At 39.6% G+C, this 20000-nt stretch overlaps 2 protein-coding genes and 2 non-coding genes across 4 annotated transcripts; 1 reads left to right on the top strand and 3 right to left on the bottom strand.

Moving 5' to 3' along the window:
* Positions 1-64: 64 nt before the first annotated feature.
* LOC146455162 (uncharacterized) lies at positions 65-5928 on the bottom strand. The gene is made up of 3 exons (XM_085094599.1): positions 5687-5928; positions 1877-2140; positions 65-1015 (listed from the first exon to the last, which is right to left on the bottom strand). Exons 1-3 carry the CDS (start codon positions 5754-5756, stop codon positions 318-320), a joined length of 1032 nt encoding a protein of 343 aa, XP_084950725.1. The 5' UTR covers positions 5757-5928; the 3' UTR covers positions 65-317.
* A 4745-nt stretch (positions 5929-10673) lies between these two features.
* LOC146455159 (uncharacterized) lies at positions 10674-17443 on the bottom strand. The gene is made up of 3 exons (XM_085094639.1): positions 17310-17443; positions 12323-12589; positions 10674-11281 (listed from the first exon to the last, which is right to left on the bottom strand). Exons 1-3 carry the CDS (start codon positions 17374-17376, stop codon positions 10674-10676), a joined length of 942 nt encoding a protein of 313 aa, XP_084950765.1. The 5' UTR covers positions 17377-17443.
* Trnaa-agc (transfer RNA alanine (anticodon AGC)) lies at positions 13930-14002 on the bottom strand. Its single transcript has one exon. It is a non-coding gene; the product is annotated as a tRNA-Ala (tRNA).
* Trnaa-ugc (transfer RNA alanine (anticodon UGC)) lies at positions 14037-14109 on the top strand. Its single transcript has one exon. It is a non-coding gene; the product is annotated as a tRNA-Ala (tRNA).
* Positions 17444-20000: the final 2557 nt, after the last annotated feature.

Genomic DNA, 20000 nt, shown 5'->3' with positions numbered 1-20000 from the left:
TCGAAAATCTGAAAACATTTTTACATTTCGATGTTACATCCATCATTATCAAGGCGTGGTTTGAATATATGAGTGAAAACAATAAACAATATAATAAACCACTAGTTATCTAAAAACAAGACGAGCTACTCAAAACAATCAATTAATTTATAAAATCACTGAAAAAAAACGACAACATGCACAAATGAAGAAAATGAAAGAAATAATAAAACGAAAGACAAAACAAACAAAACAGAAAATGCTTGTTTCGGTATATATATGCCCGAATAGGCGATTTAAATTATTTGCTTCGAAGATTTCTCAATATCGAAGTTGCCTTAAGGAGCCCCCAAAGTTGGGGTTATTGGATTTTTAAACAAATTTTGGAAATCCTGAATGATTGTGATCAGTTCATCATCAAAGTGATGACTTCCTCCATATTTGTACTCGACAGGTTTTTTCACAGCCGCGTTATAGGATTTTTTTCCTGATGCATACGATACACCGAAACCTGCAGGCTGAGACTCCTGTGAGTAGGAAACTAATTGACTAATCATCCTCCTACAAACTGAACAATCACTGATCCGGCATTGGAGATCTTGCTTGGCTTTTACGCCTGAGAAATGCTGAGGACAAGGAGTGATATACAAACGGGATTTATCCTGCTCCATACAGGACCATAAACAACACTCCACCAGCCCCAAAATTTGAGGAATAATTTTCCTAAAAGACGTTTCCAATCGTTCATTTCTTTTAACGAGGACATTTTTCAAGCTTTCTTGGTCCAAATTCTTGTAGTCAGTCTTCTCCTGGATATCTGCGAGCTCCATGTTCTTAATGAGGTCATAGCACCGTCCACGTACGCCATCCAACCTTCTGTCTTCTCTTGCCATGACAGTGCAATTTGCCAGAAAGAGAATCTTCACTGCAGTTTCGACCGATTTTGGTTCATTTGTAAGGCACTTCACGCAGAGATCATGAACCCCCTTTGCCTGGTACTCATCGGCTAACTGCAAAAGATGGCCCACCTTGTTTACTGGTGAAAGAAAAGAATATAAAATAAAAACAATCTGGTTGCATGAAGTGGAGCCAGCGGGCGTGGCCGAATCAGCATCGGCTAAACTAGGGGACATTGTTACCTCCGGATGGCAAAACAAGGGGAGACCAGAAAAACAGTTTGGCTGCTCAGCTGTCTCAACTAGAAAACATGTGTCGCAAACAAACTGTATCGGTTGGAAGAGATCTGGGACAGAGTTTTATATGTTGCAAAATGTTTCCTCGTTGATAAACTGGAAAAGCAAAACTTGCGTCCATGAAGCAATAATGTTTTTGACCTGATTTAAAACATATTTTCGCGTGCGTAAAGCATGGCTAAACTTTACGGTAAACATCTGCTTCTGCAACAGTGTTTTCTGGTTCAGCCAGGCGCTATGAAGCTAACATAGGCAATAAGTGCAGGAGCCAGACTGACAGAGATATGTGCGCGCAAACTCTTTTAAGAACGGTTCCTCCTTCAGCTTCTGCGCACGCGTTCTGCGTACACAAAGATATCTTTGCGCATTTTATGACCATGCGGGAAAAGCAGTTCTTCAATAGCAAGTGCTGATGGAATTCAAAACGAAAATTAGAGGTAACCACGCATTTCTCGGAGATATCATACACTTTTATCAGTGTAATTTCAGCTTTTTCGCCCCCCTTTTAATTTATCAAAAGCGTGTTTCTGCGAGAGATGCAGATCATTCTGACAGAAATGTTACGAAAAACTACTTTTGGGCCACAATTTTACCGGTTTCTGCAACCAAAAGGGAAAAAATTAAATACGTTTTGAGAGAGGCCAACTCGAACAATGACCTCAGTCTTGGAACCGTTTAACGTTATGCACATTTTTCATGCTTACTAGTGATTCCTTCGTCTTCTTTCAGGTAAAGTTGCTTGAGGAAGTCCAAAATCTCTTCAGCCTTCTTTCCTGGCAGCGGGATTTCTTTGGCTGTCGCTTCTTTAAACTGAGAATGCAGCATGGCTTTGAACGCAGGTGAGTGTAAACTCAGTATCTGACGATGGACATGGAACTTCTCATCCTCCACCAACAGAATCAAGTCGCTATCTTCCCACGGCTCAGAGAAAAGATGCTTCTCAGTTGACCGTGGTTCGTCATCAACATCTGGTAAAACATGAGAACCCTTTCAGTTACTAACTGGCTGAACTGGTTTTATACCAAATAAAACGAAAACAAAAACTAATCGGGCACTGACTGATCGCAGGCACTCTAGAATTGTGATCCGTCTTTTTACTCTCTCTGAAGCAGATACCAGCGGACATTTTCACTGAAATATAACTTATATTCGTTCCATGCCAGGACTTTTTCAACCTTCTAAAACCTCTTTATCTCCTAATTCTCGATATGCTCAATATGTATTTCTTATGGTTAAGGTTGGGAGAATTTGTCAGAATATCAACGTTTTATGTTTTTGATAATTCCCTTTGTTTACATAATGATATTTTCGATATTGCATGTGAGGAGAAATGTCTTTACTAGTCTTACCACAGGTCACCAAAGCGTATGTGACACAGGCTACCATGCAAGCGTGATTTAAGAGTTTGTATGGAGTTAAAATATAAAAATCAAAATTTAGACAACAATTTTCCCTAAAAATCCCACAAAAACATACCTAAGTCTGAAAACACTTACCCGGTGTGGTTTGCTGTGTTTTCAATGCTCTTCAGTGCTTCCAAACGCTGTTTTGAGCAGTTTATCTCTCAGCAGCTGGTCCACGTGCATCACTGTATTATATTAATGGAAAGGTAGGAAACTATAAGTCGAATTTCAATGAAATTTGGCCCGTCATTTAAGGAGAGCACTTCCAAAACCTCGCTAAAATTTGCTTGAAACTTAAGCTCTCGCTTACCTGCCTCACCATATGGCAAGAAGGATGATGTGCGGTCCCTCCTGGGTAGCTCATTTACGGAGGAGTTTATTTATTGAGACACAGGCCTTCGTTGAAAACAAAGTTCATTTCAAATTTGCCGCCGACCGAGCCGTGATGGAACAAACTCACGGTCAAACCTAGGCACTAGTACTAAAATGTGCCCAGCCGGGGAAATCCACGGGAAGCCTTTGGCACCTAACAAACCACACACACCCCCTCCCGGCTAAGTGCAGTTCTGTACCAGCCAGCCGTGCTTGGCGTGACAGCAAGAAACGTCTCTTGAGAATATGAATTGACTTTTGTATTATTAATTTTGTTTTTATTATGAATTGACTTCGCAATTTTCCACCTCATTAACTTTCGAGTTGGCTTTTATTGAATAAAAGCTGACTGAAAGAAACTAAAAATTTGTCTTTGTATACACGCTCTCCAAAAATCCTTGAATTTCGCGAAGTTGTTGTTTTGCCGAGAACGGCAACATTTTTTAAAAAACGTGTAAGGTCAATGTTTTGCTCATTAAATCTTTTTTATTTCGAAGTTCTCTGACTCATTATCGGTTTATTCCTTGCAAGCAGGAGGGCAGGAAAAAAAATAATCTAAGTCGTTTGACAAGTCTAGCGATGAGTGTTTAGTCGTTTTCGGTAGGTCACAGTCAATTACAATCAAATTTTAAAACAATGTTACATCCGCTGCAAGATGTAGTCACTGTCGTGGATCTGAAATATGTTGAGGTAATTCGGTATAAGTTGTATATTTATTTTTATTCTCTTGTCACGTTAATGCGAACCTAGCTTAATTATACCATCTTGCAGGCTAACTGATGAACAAAATAATGTTTTACGCGTTACTGAAAAAGGCCACAGCAAGGTCGGATGGCTGGTACAGAACTGCACTTAGCCGGGAGGGGGTGTGTTTGGTTTGTTAGGTGCCAAAGGCTTCCCGTGGATTTCCCCGGCTGGGCACATTTTAGTACTCGTGCCTAGGTTTGACCGTGAGTTTGTTCCAACACGTCTCGGTCGGCGGCAAATATGGCACCCGATTTGAAATGAACTTTGTTTTCAACGAAGGCCTGTGTCTCAATAAATAAACTCCTCCGTAAATGAGCTACCCAAGAGGGACCGCACATCATCCTTCTTGCCATATGGTGAGGCAGGTAAGCGAGAGCTTAAGTATCAAGCAAATTTTAGCGAGGTTTTGGAAGTGCTCTCCTTAAATGACGGGCCAAATTTCATTGAAGTTTCCTACCTTTCCATTAATATAATACAGTGATGCACGTGGACCAGCTGCTGAGAGATAAACCGCTCAAAATAGCGTTTGGAAGCACTGAAGAGCATTGAAAACACAGCAAACCACACCGGGTAAGTTTTTTCAGACTTAAGTATATTTTTTGTGGGATTTTTAGGGAAAATTGTTGTCTAAATTTTGATTTAATTTTAACTTCATACAAACTCTTAAATCACGCTTGCATGGTAGCCTGTGTCACATACGCTTTGGTGACCTGTGATTACATGGAGCAGTTTTGGCTGTACCTGCTTTCGATTGATCGATCGCTAGGATCGCCGTGTAAACCCAACGTTTTGAGCGTTAAATTAGTCAGTCGATGTGCGCTTACGGTAACCAGAAAAAACTTATCGAATAAATTACCGAATTAACCGATTTTCTGCCTTTTTGAAGCGAAAATTTGTCATTACTTGAGATCCGCACAGTACGAAGGTTAGTTACAACTGACCACAAACCGACAATTCGCCCCAGCATGCTTTGCGGACCGTGTCCAACCACCACTGCTAAAGAGTGAAGCATATTCAAAACAAACTTTTTTTTAGCGTTCGTGGTATGCTACTGTACTTCAACACATTGCGGACATCTGAAAAGCGTTAACTATATTAAACGGCCGAGTATCAGCTTACAGTAGCTTTGTACAGGTTATTTCTTTGTAGTGATGCTGGATCGCATTTTAAACACAATGAAATACCGCATAAAATAACATGTGGCTTAGGCCCAGTTCAGACACCGAACTTTTCATGAGCCGAACTTAATTCAAATTAAGGTCGGCCCAAATCACGAAAATCCCGCCTTTTGATTCAGAGGCCGAACTTAATTTACTTGAAGCAAAACCAATCGAAATGTTAGCGTTTTTTTTTTATTATTTTTAATTTTTTTATTTTGAAATATGTTATAATAATTTATGCATTAGGTTTGGCTCATGAAAAGTTCGGCGTCTGAATCAAAGCCGTTCCAAAGCCGAAATTCCCGGCTGAGCCAGGCGGGAAGAACGGCTGAGCCGTTCCAAATTAGAACAGCCGTTCTCAACTGATTCAGACGCCGAACTTTTCATGTACTTAATTCGAGGTATTAGGTTCGGCTCATGAAAAGTTCGGCGTCTGAACCGGGCCTTAGTTTCCATTCAAGGGGCGCCGCTTAATACAGGTAAAAATAACAAAGAAATACAAACATTGGACTTTTACAGGGTGGCCGCGGCCGCTTAATAGAGGTGGCCGCCTAATACAGGTAACAAATACAGCGTTTGTATGAGCAAACAATCGGGACTTAAAAAACTGGCTGCTTAATAGAGGGTGGCCGCTTAATACAGGGCCGTTATACATGTATACACTGTCAGGTTCGACTGTATTAAAACTAGTAGGCAAGACGTAGCTTCATCTTCAGCCTCATCCTGCAAAGTCTTGGATCTCAAGAAGCAGAACTTTCTTGTATCTCATTGGGAATCTGGCCTTCTACATCTCTCGGATCTTTAAATTTACATTGCGGATACTAAAACTTACCAGATTCACTATTGCTTCCGCTGGCAGCACGCTCAAGTAAACCTCTAGCTCCTGGGACGTTAATTTCCATCTTGTTTGCAGTGTAATTATGTGATTTTCCAGTGATTCAACAACCAAGACACGGACGTTCGTCTCCAACAAGTTCAGTATCAATCACAAGCAAGACAGAACGCAAGAGCAAGCGAGTGAGCCTTATCGATTCCCGGAAAGCCGATTTTGACATTTCGTGGTTCCGAGAAATCGATATTGGCTGAGGTCACACTGGAGGCTTTACCATGGTAAAAATTGCTTTACCAAGGTAAATTGCGCAACCACCTATTTACCATAATAAAGCTGTCAAAAAATATTTGACGCTTTCCATGTGCACTCTTTCGCATGATCAGTAAACTTGTACGTGACGAGTACACTAAATGTTGACATGTCGCGTGAGCTCATATCGGCTGTAAGTCACTGATCTGTGACCTGGCGTGTAATAAAATTATGGATCAACAAGACGCTTTTCAGAGCGTTTACGTGGGATGCGTTGACTATGTTTAGCACTAGTGGCCTCATTTATTGTACGCCTCACCGATTTTTTAACCTTCCCTCCCTTCGCGATTGAACTAACTGAACAGTTTTAGTCAGAAAGATTGCGTGATATTGAGTTGCGCTACTGGAAATTTTGCCGCCCAAAAATAGTTCCCGCCAGAAAATGTCTTCAGCTGAAAGGAGCACTCTTTTTATCTGAAAAGTTCACTGCTAATCATAACTTTTTGCATACATGAAAACTTGACAACTTTCATCATATTTTTGCTTCTCATACAAAAGTCTTTCGTTGTACCGGGGATTCTATTACAATAACGTGGCGTGACTCACGTTTTCTACTCTGGTTATGTAAATAAAAGTGTAAGATTACAATGTAAGATTACAAATTGTTTTCGTTTCATCAAAAAAACAGAAAGAAAACAGGCAAAAAGCTTTCCTAAATGAAAACTTTTAGTAAAAATTGACAATCAAACCTTTAATCTTTTTGTGAAGTGGATTTCAAGTTGCGTTTAAGCATCAAATCGACAAAGTCATGCGATGTGTGTTTTAGCTTATCAATGATCTTTCCCCCACGTATTCTGGATGGTTCTACAACTGTCAAACAGAAGCATGATTCCTTCGCTTTGAACTCTCCAATTTCCACCGTTTTCACTGTCGAGTGCTTCTTAGAAGTTATTCTTTCGATTTACTGCTTCAAAAGGGTTAGTTTTCTTTTTGAAAACGGCACATTGGAATCTAAAACATTAAAACAATATGGCCACGCCACTAAAGTCAATCCTTTTCAGTTCCACCGAGAGACCACTAGGACCTGAATAATCACAATAGTAATTAACTCCCGTCCGATCCCTCCTGACATACACTAAAATATTGCATTCTGATTGGACCGTTTTTGTTAAAGACAATAAGGACAATACGAGACAAAAAGATCCCCTCTAGGAGAAAACTGAATTTGATACATCTAAAACGAGTTAATAATTGAAAGATGCGCATTTGTGGATACAAACGGCCCCCATTTTATAACGTGGGCTGCACAGGCATCCCACGTAACAAGAGAGCGTTGCATTTTCAATTGTTCCCATTTTGCTTTTAATTTTGCTGCTTAGACGAGCATGTAGAATTCGCTTCCTTCTTACATACAACTATTTAGATCTTGGGACCAGAGAAAGTGCAGCGTTTTGTAAACGGCAAAGACACAGGCAAAGGAGAGCGCGCAGGCAAGCCTGGGTTTACCCTCGACCACAGGGATAGCTTGAGGAAATGTATGATAACCGGCTCCTTCGAGCCCTTTGGAAAGACCATTTCAGGGTAACACGGGAAACATTCGACTTCATTTTAAAAGTTGTGAAGGACGAAGAATTAGCGCTGTTGAAATCCATGTTCGCTCAAACACACGCGCCAATGAGCGGGAAAATAAATTTCATGTTTATAAAATATGAATCCACAAATGTATCAGTGTAATTACTGCGTTTGTCCAAAAAGATGACAAACTGTCAACAAAATATGCATGGTTTAGATAGACAAGAGATGTACCCACCTGTTTTTTTTGGTAACTAGATTCTTATCTGGGGTCAAGTCAACTCTGTTCTTGCCGCTGTTGTCAGGGCAACTTACCAGAGTTAGGTTTACCATGGTAAACTGAAAATTGCGGTGCCGTTAACCATGGTAAACTTGAGTTTACCATGGTTAACTTTCTCCAGTGTGACCTCAACCATTATGTATAACGTCAAATGTCATTTCAAGTGTACGATAACCTATCCATAGCCTTCACGTCAATCGGTGACTCACTTGGGGACCGTCAGTTTTGGCAAAACTGACACTTCCTAGAATTAAAACAAAAAACACTTCCCGGAATTGAACAACACTTCTACAAAATTGTAAACCCTTCCCACAGCTGACAGCACTTCCGAGAATTGAAAACATTTCCCAGAATTGGAAACCACTTCCCAAAACACTTGCCAGAAGGCCTGGTTACCAAGGATTGGTTTCCGGCGCTTTGCCCAGCATGCAGCTCAGGCGACCGCAAGCTTACTAAGGTATTCATGGAACATCAAAACCAATTTCTATGGTTAACCCTTTGTGGTAAATCTAGCTTTATTGGCAGCAAATTCCGTCAGCTTTTCCAAGTCCCTTTTTCTCCTGTAGGGGAAAGTGATCGCGAAGGCGAGGAACTGGACCTGCTTGTGCTGGGAGGATCTTATTGACTAAGGATCGATCCTATTACCAAAGCTGTTGGAATTTGCCTCATCGCCTCAGATGCTCATCGAATACCACCCTCGGCCTTTGAGAAGAAAATCGAGATTAAATTAACCAATAATTATAAGTTTAGAGTGACCAATAAAAATACGGTTACCTCAGATTCAAACTTAACCTTTTTTTGGTTATGGTAACTGGTCAGCTTTTACAGTGCCCGCATGACACTATATAAAAATTTGAAGCATACAGAGATTAATTAACTAAGGCATAAGTTTGAATATGTACATACAGTCGACCCCCGCTAACTCGAACCTCGCGCTAACTCGAACCAATTTTCCTTTCCTTTCGGGTCATTTTTTATATAATTTTACCCTCGATAACTCGAACTCCCGATAACGCGAACCTTTTTCAATTTCCCTTGAGGGTTCGAGTTATCGGGAGTCGACTGTATGTACATAACGAAACTGTATTATCGCAATTTTCTTCAACCCGTTTCACAGTCATGAATCAGCAAGCCAAGTAATGTGCCTTCATTCCTTTCAGGAATTTTATTAAAAACAGATGAATAAGCTAAGACTTACACTATCATTCACATGGTTCTACCGACAAAACCGATTAACGAAATCCAATTAACGCTAATCTAAGATTAAAAATTAAGCGAGGTTTCCATGTCGCTCATCCAAACTGTTTTGAAAGACTAATTTTAAGCTAATGACAAAGAAAAGGTTATGTCAAACCGACCGATAAAATTTTTTTTGGAAAAACCGTTATCGGTTATAATGATTATCATGTTTTATCTGAAAACTAACTGGTGTGTCATCGCAGTCGCACTTTGCTTACGGCTTAGTCAGTACCAAAGTTCACGCTAATCCAGGATTAGCTTAATCGGGCTTTGAACAACTGGGCCCCAGGAACCTACCAAGTTGCATTATTTGCTGTTTTGTGCCTGGTTTGTGGTATCATGATCAAGTTAACTGAGTCTTGCTTGCGCGGCTTATTCTAGTGTTACGTACAAGATATCGTGCCAGCAAGCCATCTCGTTATTTTGGTTATTGGGCTGTATAGACTAAAGTTTTACATTTTAGGTTACATATAATCATACTGCTCATTTTAAACACCGAGTGGCCATGATAAAAACGTTCCTGAGCGGGGGCTTTCCGTTCAGCCCCGAGGAAGTGGAAAGAAAAGTTTGCTCATTTCCTGCCATGTTTGACCAGGTTGTCTGACGCCGCGCTCGGTAAGCAACCTTGCAAGGCATGCGTAGTTGAAAAACTTCACACCGGTAACCGGGCATTCTCGATCCCAGAGCCTCTCGGCTTATCTACGTTAGTCATGCGCAAAAAGGTAAGCGTGGTAACTGGTAACCGGGCTGAACTTAGACTACAAGCAGTCCCTTTCTGGATAGTCGAGACGTCGCGCGAAATAGCCGAGCGCGAAAAAACTGGAGCGAACGAGCGGAGGGGGGCTTGAGGCGAGGCGGGAAAAAGGGGAAAGTCTCTTCTCGTTTATTTCTCTTCACTCCAGTCTCGCTTCACTGTGAGCGCACCCTCTCGACTGACCAGAAAGGGACTGCTTGCAGTCTAGGCTGAACTGTTCATTTGGGAAAAATTTCCAGCCCGTTTACCGAGATCCCGGTTGGAAAAACCCAGATCCCGGCGGCCGAGCCAGCCTGCCCTCTCAAATGAACACATGTAAATTTTTACAAAGGATTTAGTGGTGATGCGAGCCCGGTCAACTAGCCTCGTGTCAACAGGCCCACGATAAAAACGTTCTAATTGACTCTCAGTCTGGAGTGTGTTCATAGTATGTTCTTAAACGTTTGGTTAATCCGGCAGCATCAACGCTCTTATAAAAAACGTTTCTTGAATAATGAGTGTTTTCATTATTCCTTTTGAATCGTTTTATAGTCATGGGGCTTATAGAGTGTTTTCACATGACGTCACGGCGGCCACGTTGGTGTCCCAAAACAAAGAAATGGCGGCCATGTTGGTGTCCCAAACTAAACCTCTGGGAATTGAACGCTATTTTTATGCAAATACTTTCTGTTGTTTCAGTAAACCAATATGGCCGGTAGTCACGTGAATGAAAACGCTCTATTTCTACGTTAATTTTATGCTAATATAAAGACTTAGACGGCACCCCTAGGAATAGATCTGAATATCAGAAAAAATAATATTAGTGAGGTAAAACTAATATCTGCAAGGTTCGACTTAACTGTTTTAGCTTCTGTGTTGCGTTTGAGTGCTCCTTGCTTCGTTTTCAGTGGTGCTTAATAGGCTTTATTCAACATATAAAATTCTGCTACAATTGAAGGTAAGCTTTCATCAAAGTGATAACTGCCTCCATAGTAGTGATTTCGGGCTGGTATGCCCCCCGCAAGAAGATACTTACGACTAATAGACCTATTAACTACTGAGCAAATCATTTCACCACAGTGCGTACACGTACTTAAGGTCTCAGGTCCACAGTCCCTTCTATATTTACCATCTGGAACATGATCTGTACACCAATCCACGTTTTTCTTTCCCTCATGCATCAGCCACATCGTACACGACACCAGCCCCATGAACTGAGGATACAGCGCATCAAGAAACGCTTCCAAGCGCTCGATTCTTTGCTCCAGGAAATGTCGCGTCTTTGCGAGATCAAGATCCTCCAAATGCACAGTTTTCGACAGCGTCTTCAGCCTCATATTCTTGAGTAGGTTGTTGCATCCTTGACGAACATCATCTAAACCGTACAAGTCCGAAATGGCTAATAACTTCATCACATTTTCCTTCGTTATGGATTGATCCCTGACGAACTTGGTGCAAGAATCGAAGATCAGGCTTACGTGGTACTCGTCGCTTAACTTGAGGAGATGCTCCATGTTTTCCACTGCAATTAATTAAACAGAATAGAAAAATTAGTAATAAATGTTAGTTGCCTAAGTCCCCCCCCCCCCCCCCCTCCTCCAACTCCTCAAGCAGTCGCTTTTAGGAGGCTAGGAGTTGCCCGGATAAAACTTGTCAAATGCTAACATCAGTTTAAACCAGTCAGCAATCGGTTTTAAGTCGCTCTTAAAAAAAAGGAAAGAAAACTGAGATCCGTTTCTTGTGTTTAATTTTCACCTCACCGAAGGCTTCCTTCGACGAAAAAAATATATATATGTAAGTTAGAAATTTTGAACCGTTGTTTTAACTTATATGCGGTAAGCACCTTATAAACAACTTTCATAAATTTTCATAAAGAAATCAGCAAATAAATGATGTCCAATTGGGAGTGGGTCAGGTGGATGGATGTTGACACCCACGTGCACAGTCACTTTCTCTTTCCCACCTGATCAGTCACGAGAATAATACAGAAATGTTACATCGGCGGGTTAGCTTTGAACCCGAACGAAGCAGCCATTCAAATGTGACTCAATCGAATGAAAGCTTAAAGTAAATAAGATTCATTTGCCGCGTCCTGCAAGTAAGTACTAATTTTGCACTGTCAAATTTGCTGTAGCTGCTTTTCATACTGTCGTTTAAATTAATTAATGCGTTGGCTGTATTCAACACTCTATTCAGAAGTATCTTTTGAGGAGTCATGTTAAATTCGAGTTCAGTGGAAATGTGAAATAAACTGTGTATGTATGTAAGAAACTAATCATTTCTTTCTCATCGTTTGGAACCCCTGATGAAGTACTTGCGCTTGTTTTTGACATATTACTTCCAATTCATCACTGAGACTGATCCTCCCAGCCCCCATAACCGCTTCAAAAAAAGAGAAAAATGATAAGAAAAAAACAACAACAACAACAACAACAGCTGTCTACAATAGCAAAAGATTATTACATGAATAAAAGAAACATTATATTTAATAAAAAATATCCAAATATAAATTAAAGAATAGTCTTTCACCCAACCATTAAATAATTTATATTTTCAAACTTACTGGTTATTTCTACTCGTTCCTTAATATATGGAAAGTAAATCTGCTTAAGAAAGTCCAGCACTTGATCTGCCTTCTTTTCTGGCAATGGAATCTCATTGGAAGTGGCTTCTTTGAATTCTGAATGGAGCATCGCCTCAAACACTGGTGAGTTAATACTCAGGAAAGCACGATGAACATGAAACTTCTCATTTTCCACTGCAAGGATCAAGTCACTGTAATTCCACGGCTCAGAAAACTGATGTTTCACTTTCTCTTCTTGGATCTCTCCTAAATACATAGAAGACACTCATCACCATCATCTTTAATTCATATTTGTCGACTACAATTGGACATACCCAACCAAAACGTTAGTGGCTAAAGTACATAGAAGACATTATCACCATCGTCGTCATTAACATCATCCTATTATTATTATTATTATTATTATTATTATTACTATATTGTATCACCATCATTCATCGTCATCATCATTATATATTATTATTATTATTATTATTATTATTATTATTATTATTATAAGAACACTATAATTGTAACTTGATGAGATTTGTTATTATTATTATTACTATTATTATTATTATTATTATTATTATTTCATTGTCATCATTGTCATCATCATTATTATTATTACCTGACATACCCGACTAAAACATCAGTGTCTATTCATCCATCATAACATACACTTATGCCTCATAACTTTAATTACTGTTGGAAAGGATCATTTCCTTTTTTCAAAAAAACCAGTGCATGCATGCACCTGACACCAGTGAGTGCTGGTACTAAAACGATCTAAAGTAAAGAAAGAGGTTGAAATATATCAAGAACTTAACAGTTAAGTGTTGAAACTGAAAAGACTATTGGGCTGACTGTCTGTAGTGATTAATAATTAATGTGCTTTAATAAGGATTAAATATCTGATAACATAGTATGGAAATAGGTAGAAAAGTTGAATGGTGCCAGATTGAGTATACTTTGCATAAATTCATGTTTTGTGATAAAAGGAGGCCCTCCCAAATACCTTAATACTACAGTGTTACATTAATGCTACAGTCTCTCTATATTTTCCCCTATAATGGATCTATATATGTCTTACTTATTGGTTTGCCCTGAGTGAAGAAACTGTTTCACATTAATAATTAATGAGGGTAAATTACTTGTGTGCTTCTGAACATAAAATTTGTATATTATAATTATAGCTGATGAAAACAAACTACCTTGTCTACATTGAAAAAATTTTACACAGGATTTTGATGAAGTTTCAAAAACCGTATGAAATTTACACTCCTTGGTAATTATTCTTTTGTTTTTTTCCATGTTTATAAATCCATTAAATAGTTAACAAATTAAATTGTCCCTTGGGAAACCTGCAGTTATAATATCAATTGTTTTGCTTGACATTATTGACATCAATATTCCCTTCAACTTATTCATATCAGACCACACTGAGAAAATCAACTATCTCCCAGTAGGAACCAGTCATTAAGTGCACGGCTATTAACAAATTATATTGTTAAAATATCAACACATTCAAAACAAATAGAAGAAAGATCCTCGCAGTTATTACGCAACTTAAGCAGTTGTGAAAAGAAAGCCTGAAAAAATTATTCAGGCTTGAACAGGACTTGAACCCATGACCTCTGCAATGCTGGTGCAGTGCTCTACCAACTGAGCTATCAAGCCAACTGGGAGCTGGTCATATTGCGAGTTCCCAGTTGGCTTGATAGCTCAGTTGGTAGAGCACTGTACCTGCATCGCAGAGGTCATGGGTTCGAATCCCATTCAAGCCTGAATTTTTTGCAGGCTTTCTTTGTGCAACTGCTTAAGTTGCATAGTAACTGTGAGGATCTTTCCTCTATTTGATCTTTCATCCGCAGTTCAAATATATGTTTCATACATGTATATTTACATTTATACATTCAATACAATACAATAATTTATTGACACTCCCCATAGGGGTTTTTCAGTGAATATTTACAATACATAAAAAAATATTAAAAATGACAATCAGTTTAATAAATTGAAAAAAATAGCTAAAAATTGGTGAGGGGGTAGTTCATCGTAAAAAGTCGCTATAGGGTAACACAGAGTATAACATTGAGCCCATGCACTCAACTCTTTCAAAAATCTATAACCTTTCTTAGAATTCTAGCTAGCTGCTCTTATAAGAGGGGTGGTTTAACTACTTATTAGCACAGGGTTTTCAATAGCACTTTAATTAACATAGCCGATTCAGAGGTTAAACAGGTGGACTTCTGACTTGAGCGCCAAAGGTGCAGATCAGGCACAAACTTCTAGGAGGTTCCGGAGGTATGCTCCCGCGCGGGAAATGTTTAAAATTGGACTCTCTAAAATGCAATATCCTGTATTCCCTGGACTGATATTGGTTAACCAGGAAGGTTGATCTTTTATAAGGCATCAAAAAATGCTCACAAAAAATGAAATATTTGATTTGGCAATTATAATTAACAGTTTGCAAGCAGTTAATTGTCAGTTTTTTTTAGTAAATTCCAAAATGGATTCCAATCAGAAAAAGTGTGGGATAATCCTGGATATGACAGATGGTAATTTAATTAGTTTTTTACCAGTCCAGTGAATGCAAAACAAACCGATTTTCACACTTATAAAAAAATATATTATATTTTGGTGTGTGGACTACTGTTTAAACCCCGTGTTGACTACTGGACGTTACATGTCAAACAGCCGGACGTTGCGTCCGGCGTCCGGCCTGAAATGAAACCCCTATACCTGCCAACTCTCACGCCTTAGGCGTGAGTCTCACGCCTGTGGGTTGAAAACTTCGATCTCACACCGGCTCACGCTTGCGGGCCAATTTCTCACGCCTGATTGAAAAATGTGAGTTGTTGCCGTCTTGCTCGACACAATTTCCAAAAATATGTTAACTCAGACCCATGTTAGAACGAAAACCATGTGCAAAAGGAATAATGACAATACCTTCCTCGCGATCTCTGATTTTTGAAGGTGAAAAGCACTGGGAGCGAGCTCGCGTCTATATGCGTCCTGAGACTTCGGACGTCCTGGGAAGACTTCGGACGTCTTCGGGAATCTTCGGAAGTAATCGTGTCGTCTTCAAAAATCCCAGCACTCCCAGGATAAAAATCTCACGCCTATATCTCAGAAAAAGTTGGCAGGTAAAAACCCCTACATGCCAGTTAATTTTTGTTATATTTAATTTGTATGTCAAAAAAATATATATTACAGCAATTAGAAAAATTTATCAAGAAAGGCTGTGCTACTTTGCAACTTGTACAGATTGAGAATGATATAAGGTTACATCTATTAATTTTACCTTAATACGAGGTGGGGGGATGGGGTTGACCTTCGCCATTCCCATTTTAAGAATTGGCAGCTATACATATAGCCTGCGCGCAGACGTCTCATATTTCTTCCTCTACACGCAGGCTACTATACATAAAAACCCCAGGGAAATCTAGAAACTACTCTGGGTGTGTGTGGGTTCGTGGTTTGTATGAATCTGCTCTTTAATGTTTTATAGGCCCAAAACATTTTATTTTCCACACATTAACTAAAAGACATTGAAATGAAGAAGGGCCCACCGTATATTGGTCCTAATAGGTTGATTGCACGTGACGTCATGGCGGCCATGTTGGAGGCATTTGAGGAACAAATATAAGCACTGGAGCCCTAAGATTTTTCTCCTCTGGGAGTAAACTTCCAAATTTTTTTATGCAAACTATGTGAGTAAATTTTCATTTGTTTTAATTGGCACCAACATGGCGGCGATGCAATCCACCTATATACCTGATGTAATTTTATATAGCTATATCTTTGCTATCAATCTGTAAGTATCAATGCAAGGTATCAAACGCACTCCTTCAATTCTGTGATATCATGTGATTACTGCTCTTGACTTAATATTACCCCGGCGTCAGGGTGACCATGGTACCATGGTTTTTCATTGCCAACCATGGTTGACCATGGTCGACAGTGTTGTGACCATGATGCCTGACCATGGTGACTCTTTTACTGCTGACCATGGTTCATGGTCAACCATGGTTAAAAAATATCACTATCAAGTATTGAAAGATACTGTGTAGAAAGTTGCAGTTGATATGTGTGAGGATGAAGAAAAGTGATTCTCATCAATTTTAGATCACATTTATAAGCACTGAAGTAAAATTACTGAACACCATGGAAAACCATGTTCAACCATCCCTGGTGAAAATCTTTTGAGGATCTTTAAATTTTGTCCAACCATGTCCAACCACGAGTGTCACTCATGTGCTAGATAATAGATTCGCTAATACACAAGTAAAAATGTTTTTATGTTTCAACACATTTACAGCATAAATTTTTGCTGATTCACTAAAATAACTATAACAGAAAGGAAGATAAAATAAAACTTTAACACTTTTGTGTCGCTTTTTGTCAACCATGGAATACCATGATTGACCATGTTCAAGAGGACTAACCCAATAGTGATTTTTAGTATATTTTTTTTCTTCACTTGGAGCTCTTGTCTAGTTAGCAGAACAAGTGGTAGTCCTTGTTTTGAAAATTCTAGCTTGCACACGAGGCTTATGCGGGGGAATCTTTTCACGTGCAAATGGTTTCTAATATATTCCCCCGCCTGAGCCTCCATTGCAAGCTCGATCCAGTTCTATACCGAGAATACGAATATGGTCTATTCACATGTATAATTCACAGTTTCTTTGTTGTAGGTTTTAATCTTAGCTTAACCATGGCAAATTTTAATTAATATGCAACAATAACAAATGGTTTGGAAGAAAAAGAAAGGAATTGTATACGTTGTCTTTAAAAGTTATTACAATTAATATTAATATTCGAACCTCTCCTCTCTAATCCGTAAGCAGAGCCTCCCTTAACTCTCCGACAGATAAGGATAAATGGTCAGAAGGTTCAATCCCCAACCTGACACTTACTTTATAATTAACGGGCCTAGCCTCGTATGTCACTTCCAGTTTCGGATAAATTAACAAAAACTCACCACTTTGTTCATCGTTTTCGCTTTTTGTAGCGGTTGTTTCATGATCACTTGGAACGTTAGAAGCCATTGCGAGTCTCCGATCGCCAGGAAACAACAAAGAAATGGATAGCTAGAGCTTAAGAGCTAGAGGACTTTAAAATCGCTGATACTCGGAAATGTTGAGCTGTTGACAAATTCCGAGAAATTACCGTGACGCTTCTCTACCCAGTCTCTCTCTTCATTTCCTCGCTTTGTTTTTTTAAAAAAGATAAAGATAAAGATTTTATCGAAAACAATACATGCAGCTAAGGGCTGAATTGCGTACCGTTAAAATCTAAGTAATAAAAATTAACTAAATATATAATAATGCTACATAATAAAGTGCTATCAAGTTTGATTCAGGGCTGTCTCTTTGGCGTTGCCAGAAATGTTGCATGACACCCTATTAACGGCTGCGTAGGAGACGACCAGGGCGGTGGGGTTGTACAAAACTCCATCCAGCAAATAAAATGTACTCCAGGTAAATTATGCACTGCATACATGGAGTCATTTGTTCACTGGGACCAGGACTTTCTGTCAAAGACTGCAAGTGCGCATTTGTTTGACAAGTGGTCTCAAAAAATTCGGACTGTTTTGAATTCTAGGGGCCTCTGCATTTGCAGGCTAACAATTTGACTAGAACTGCGGATATGAAATTGATCATACAGTCAGCTCTCTGCATTAACACCAAGTGCCCGTCTTGAGAGGTGTTCAGTTAGACTGAAAGGCGGAGACTGAATCAGTTTATTCAGTTGGGGCTGGCGTCCCATGGCCACGTACAGTGAGAGAGTTAATAATGTTAACTGAGGGTTCATCTGGACTTTTAAAAACGGGCCCGCTCAAGTCTATTAGTCCCTGATTAGTTTTCTTCGCAGCCGTTTTTGGGTAGTCACGCAACGCCCCCCCCCCCCCCCCCCCTCTTTTGAGGAGCGTTGCGTGACATCCCAAAAACGGCTGCGAAGGAGACTAGCTCAATTAAGTAATGCTTTTTTGAAAGTTCTTCCAAACTTGCCAAACGTTGCGTAGTCTTTTTCCCTCTCCTCCCTGTTCTTTCTATCTCGTTTCGCTCTCTATAATATTATATCATTCTGAACCTTCCTGGGACCGAAAAACCCGTGACTCGGCGATTCCTTTGACGAAAACTGCTCAAGTTTTCATCGACCTGACCTTTTCAAAACTTCGGCTCGAGGTGGTATTTCAAAACTGAAAGACCTTCTCAGTGATGTCAGCAAACGAAAGCAGTTGCAAAGTTCATTCTTGCACCTGTATCGCAGAGCTCAGAGCCGGTTTTTGATCATTTTGTTCAAACCTGAATTTTTCGACAGGTTGTCTTTAAAACTGCCAAACCTGCCTACATCATTGCAAAGCTCTTTCACCAACTTTGATTACTTTCAAAGTGTCGCTTAAATTAAAGTGAAAAGATAACGAAAGTAGAAATTTGTGATAAATTTATCATTCCAGATTACTCGACTTTCTAACAACTAGCCTCCCTCTTTTGGCTCATAATGAGCCAAAAGAGGGAGGCTGCTGATAGCCGTTAGGTGAAAACATTGCTCTTCTCAACGTTTAGTTTCATAAAGTGTCTATGAAATGCTCATAGCAATGCAGTTCTTCGAGTTACAAGAAAAAACATTCTGGAATTCCTCCAGGTTATAATTCAAATCCCACAAAATTTGAGCTTTCAGGGTTTTTTTTTATTGTTATTTGTTTCCTTTACAACGTATAGTCTTGGAACAATTTTTATCAATCATGTGTCAATAATCGATCATTTTTACTGGATGGAGAATTTGCCTTTTCGGGTAATTTTTTTACCTTCCTTAAGGTGAAAACGTAATATTCGTTCGTTCATATTTACAATGTATAGAGCTTTCAAAAACAAAAGAATACCTTTATCTTCTCTCCCAGGACATTGGAAAAGCTGTCGGAGTTTGGTGCCAGTAAAGCCTGGCTAACCACAAAGGAATAACCATAACAAATGGTTCTGATCATGATGCTAAATAAATTTACAACTAAGCCTTACCTTGATAGCTTAGTAAGTTTGCGGTCGCCTCCGCTGCCTGCAGCTTTCTGAGAGACGCATAAAACCTAGCCTGCGAACGCAGACGTATTTCCGGCTGTCGCTTCACCCCGCCGAAAAAATCGGCGGGGTGAAAATACGTCTGCGTTCGCAGGATACATAAAACCTGGCCTTAATTTGTTTTGTATAGCAACGGAAAGAGGTAAACACCGTGTCACGTCACGCAGTCTTTTCTACCGAGCGAGAGTCATTGGGGAGGCCAAATATTGCGTTACGAGCCAAAAGAGCGTCTGCGAGGGAGCCCAACCCTCGGCCTCAATCAGCTTCACGCCACAAATAGCAATGTGCAAGACGGGAAGTAAAGAACTGTACTTCATTGCCGTCAAGGGCCCGTGTAGCAAAACTTTATTTCAACTTCAAACTTGGTTTACACAGCAACTAACGAATGGAAAAATGTTCCTTTACATATCACGACCCTAGATAACTTAGAAATTTGAAACATACCAAGATCAATTGACTACAGAGATTACTAACTGGCATAAGCTTGAATATGTACATATATAACGAAACTGTATTATCGCAATTGTTTTCAACCTGTTTCACACTCCTTACCCAGCAAGCCAAGTAATGTGCCTTCATTCCTTTCAGGAATTTTA

This window comes from Pavona decussata, unplaced genomic scaffold (assembly GCF_977016875.1).
Source record: "Pavona decussata unplaced genomic scaffold, jaPavDecu1.1 SCAFFOLD_285, whole genome shotgun sequence".
NCBI classification, from domain to species: Eukaryota; Metazoa; Cnidaria; class Anthozoa; order Scleractinia; family Agariciidae; genus Pavona; species Pavona decussata.
The sequence above is the reverse complement of the archived record's forward strand: the minus strand, read 5'-3'. Positions and strand labels throughout refer to the sequence as shown.

Bases quoted from the DNA above. Each gene is read 5' to 3' on its own strand.
- LOC146455159 (XM_085094639.1), bottom strand. From the start codon at position 17,376: ATGGCTTCTAACGTTCCAAGTGATCATGAAACAACCGCTACAAAAAGC. The intron at 12,590-17,309 runs GTGAGTTTTTGT...CTATGTATTTAG, and splicing joins CGAAAACGATGAACAAAGTG to GAGAGATCCAAGAAGAGAAA. The intron at 11,282-12,322 runs GTAAGTTTGAAA...AATTAATTGCAG, and splicing joins GGAACGAGTAGAAATAACCA to TGGAAAACATGGAGCATCTC.
- LOC146455162 (XM_085094599.1), bottom strand. From the start codon at position 5,756: ATGGAAATTAACGTCCCAGGAGCTAGAGGTTTACTTGAGCGTGCTGCC. The intron at 2,141-5,686 runs GTAAGTTTTAGT...ATGTTTTACCAG, and splicing joins CGGAAGCAATAGTGAATCTG to ATGTTGATGACGAACCACGG. The intron at 1,016-1,876 runs GTAAGCATGAAA...TTCTTTCACCAG, and splicing joins AGAAGACGAAGGAATCACTA to TAAACAAGGTGGGCCATCTT.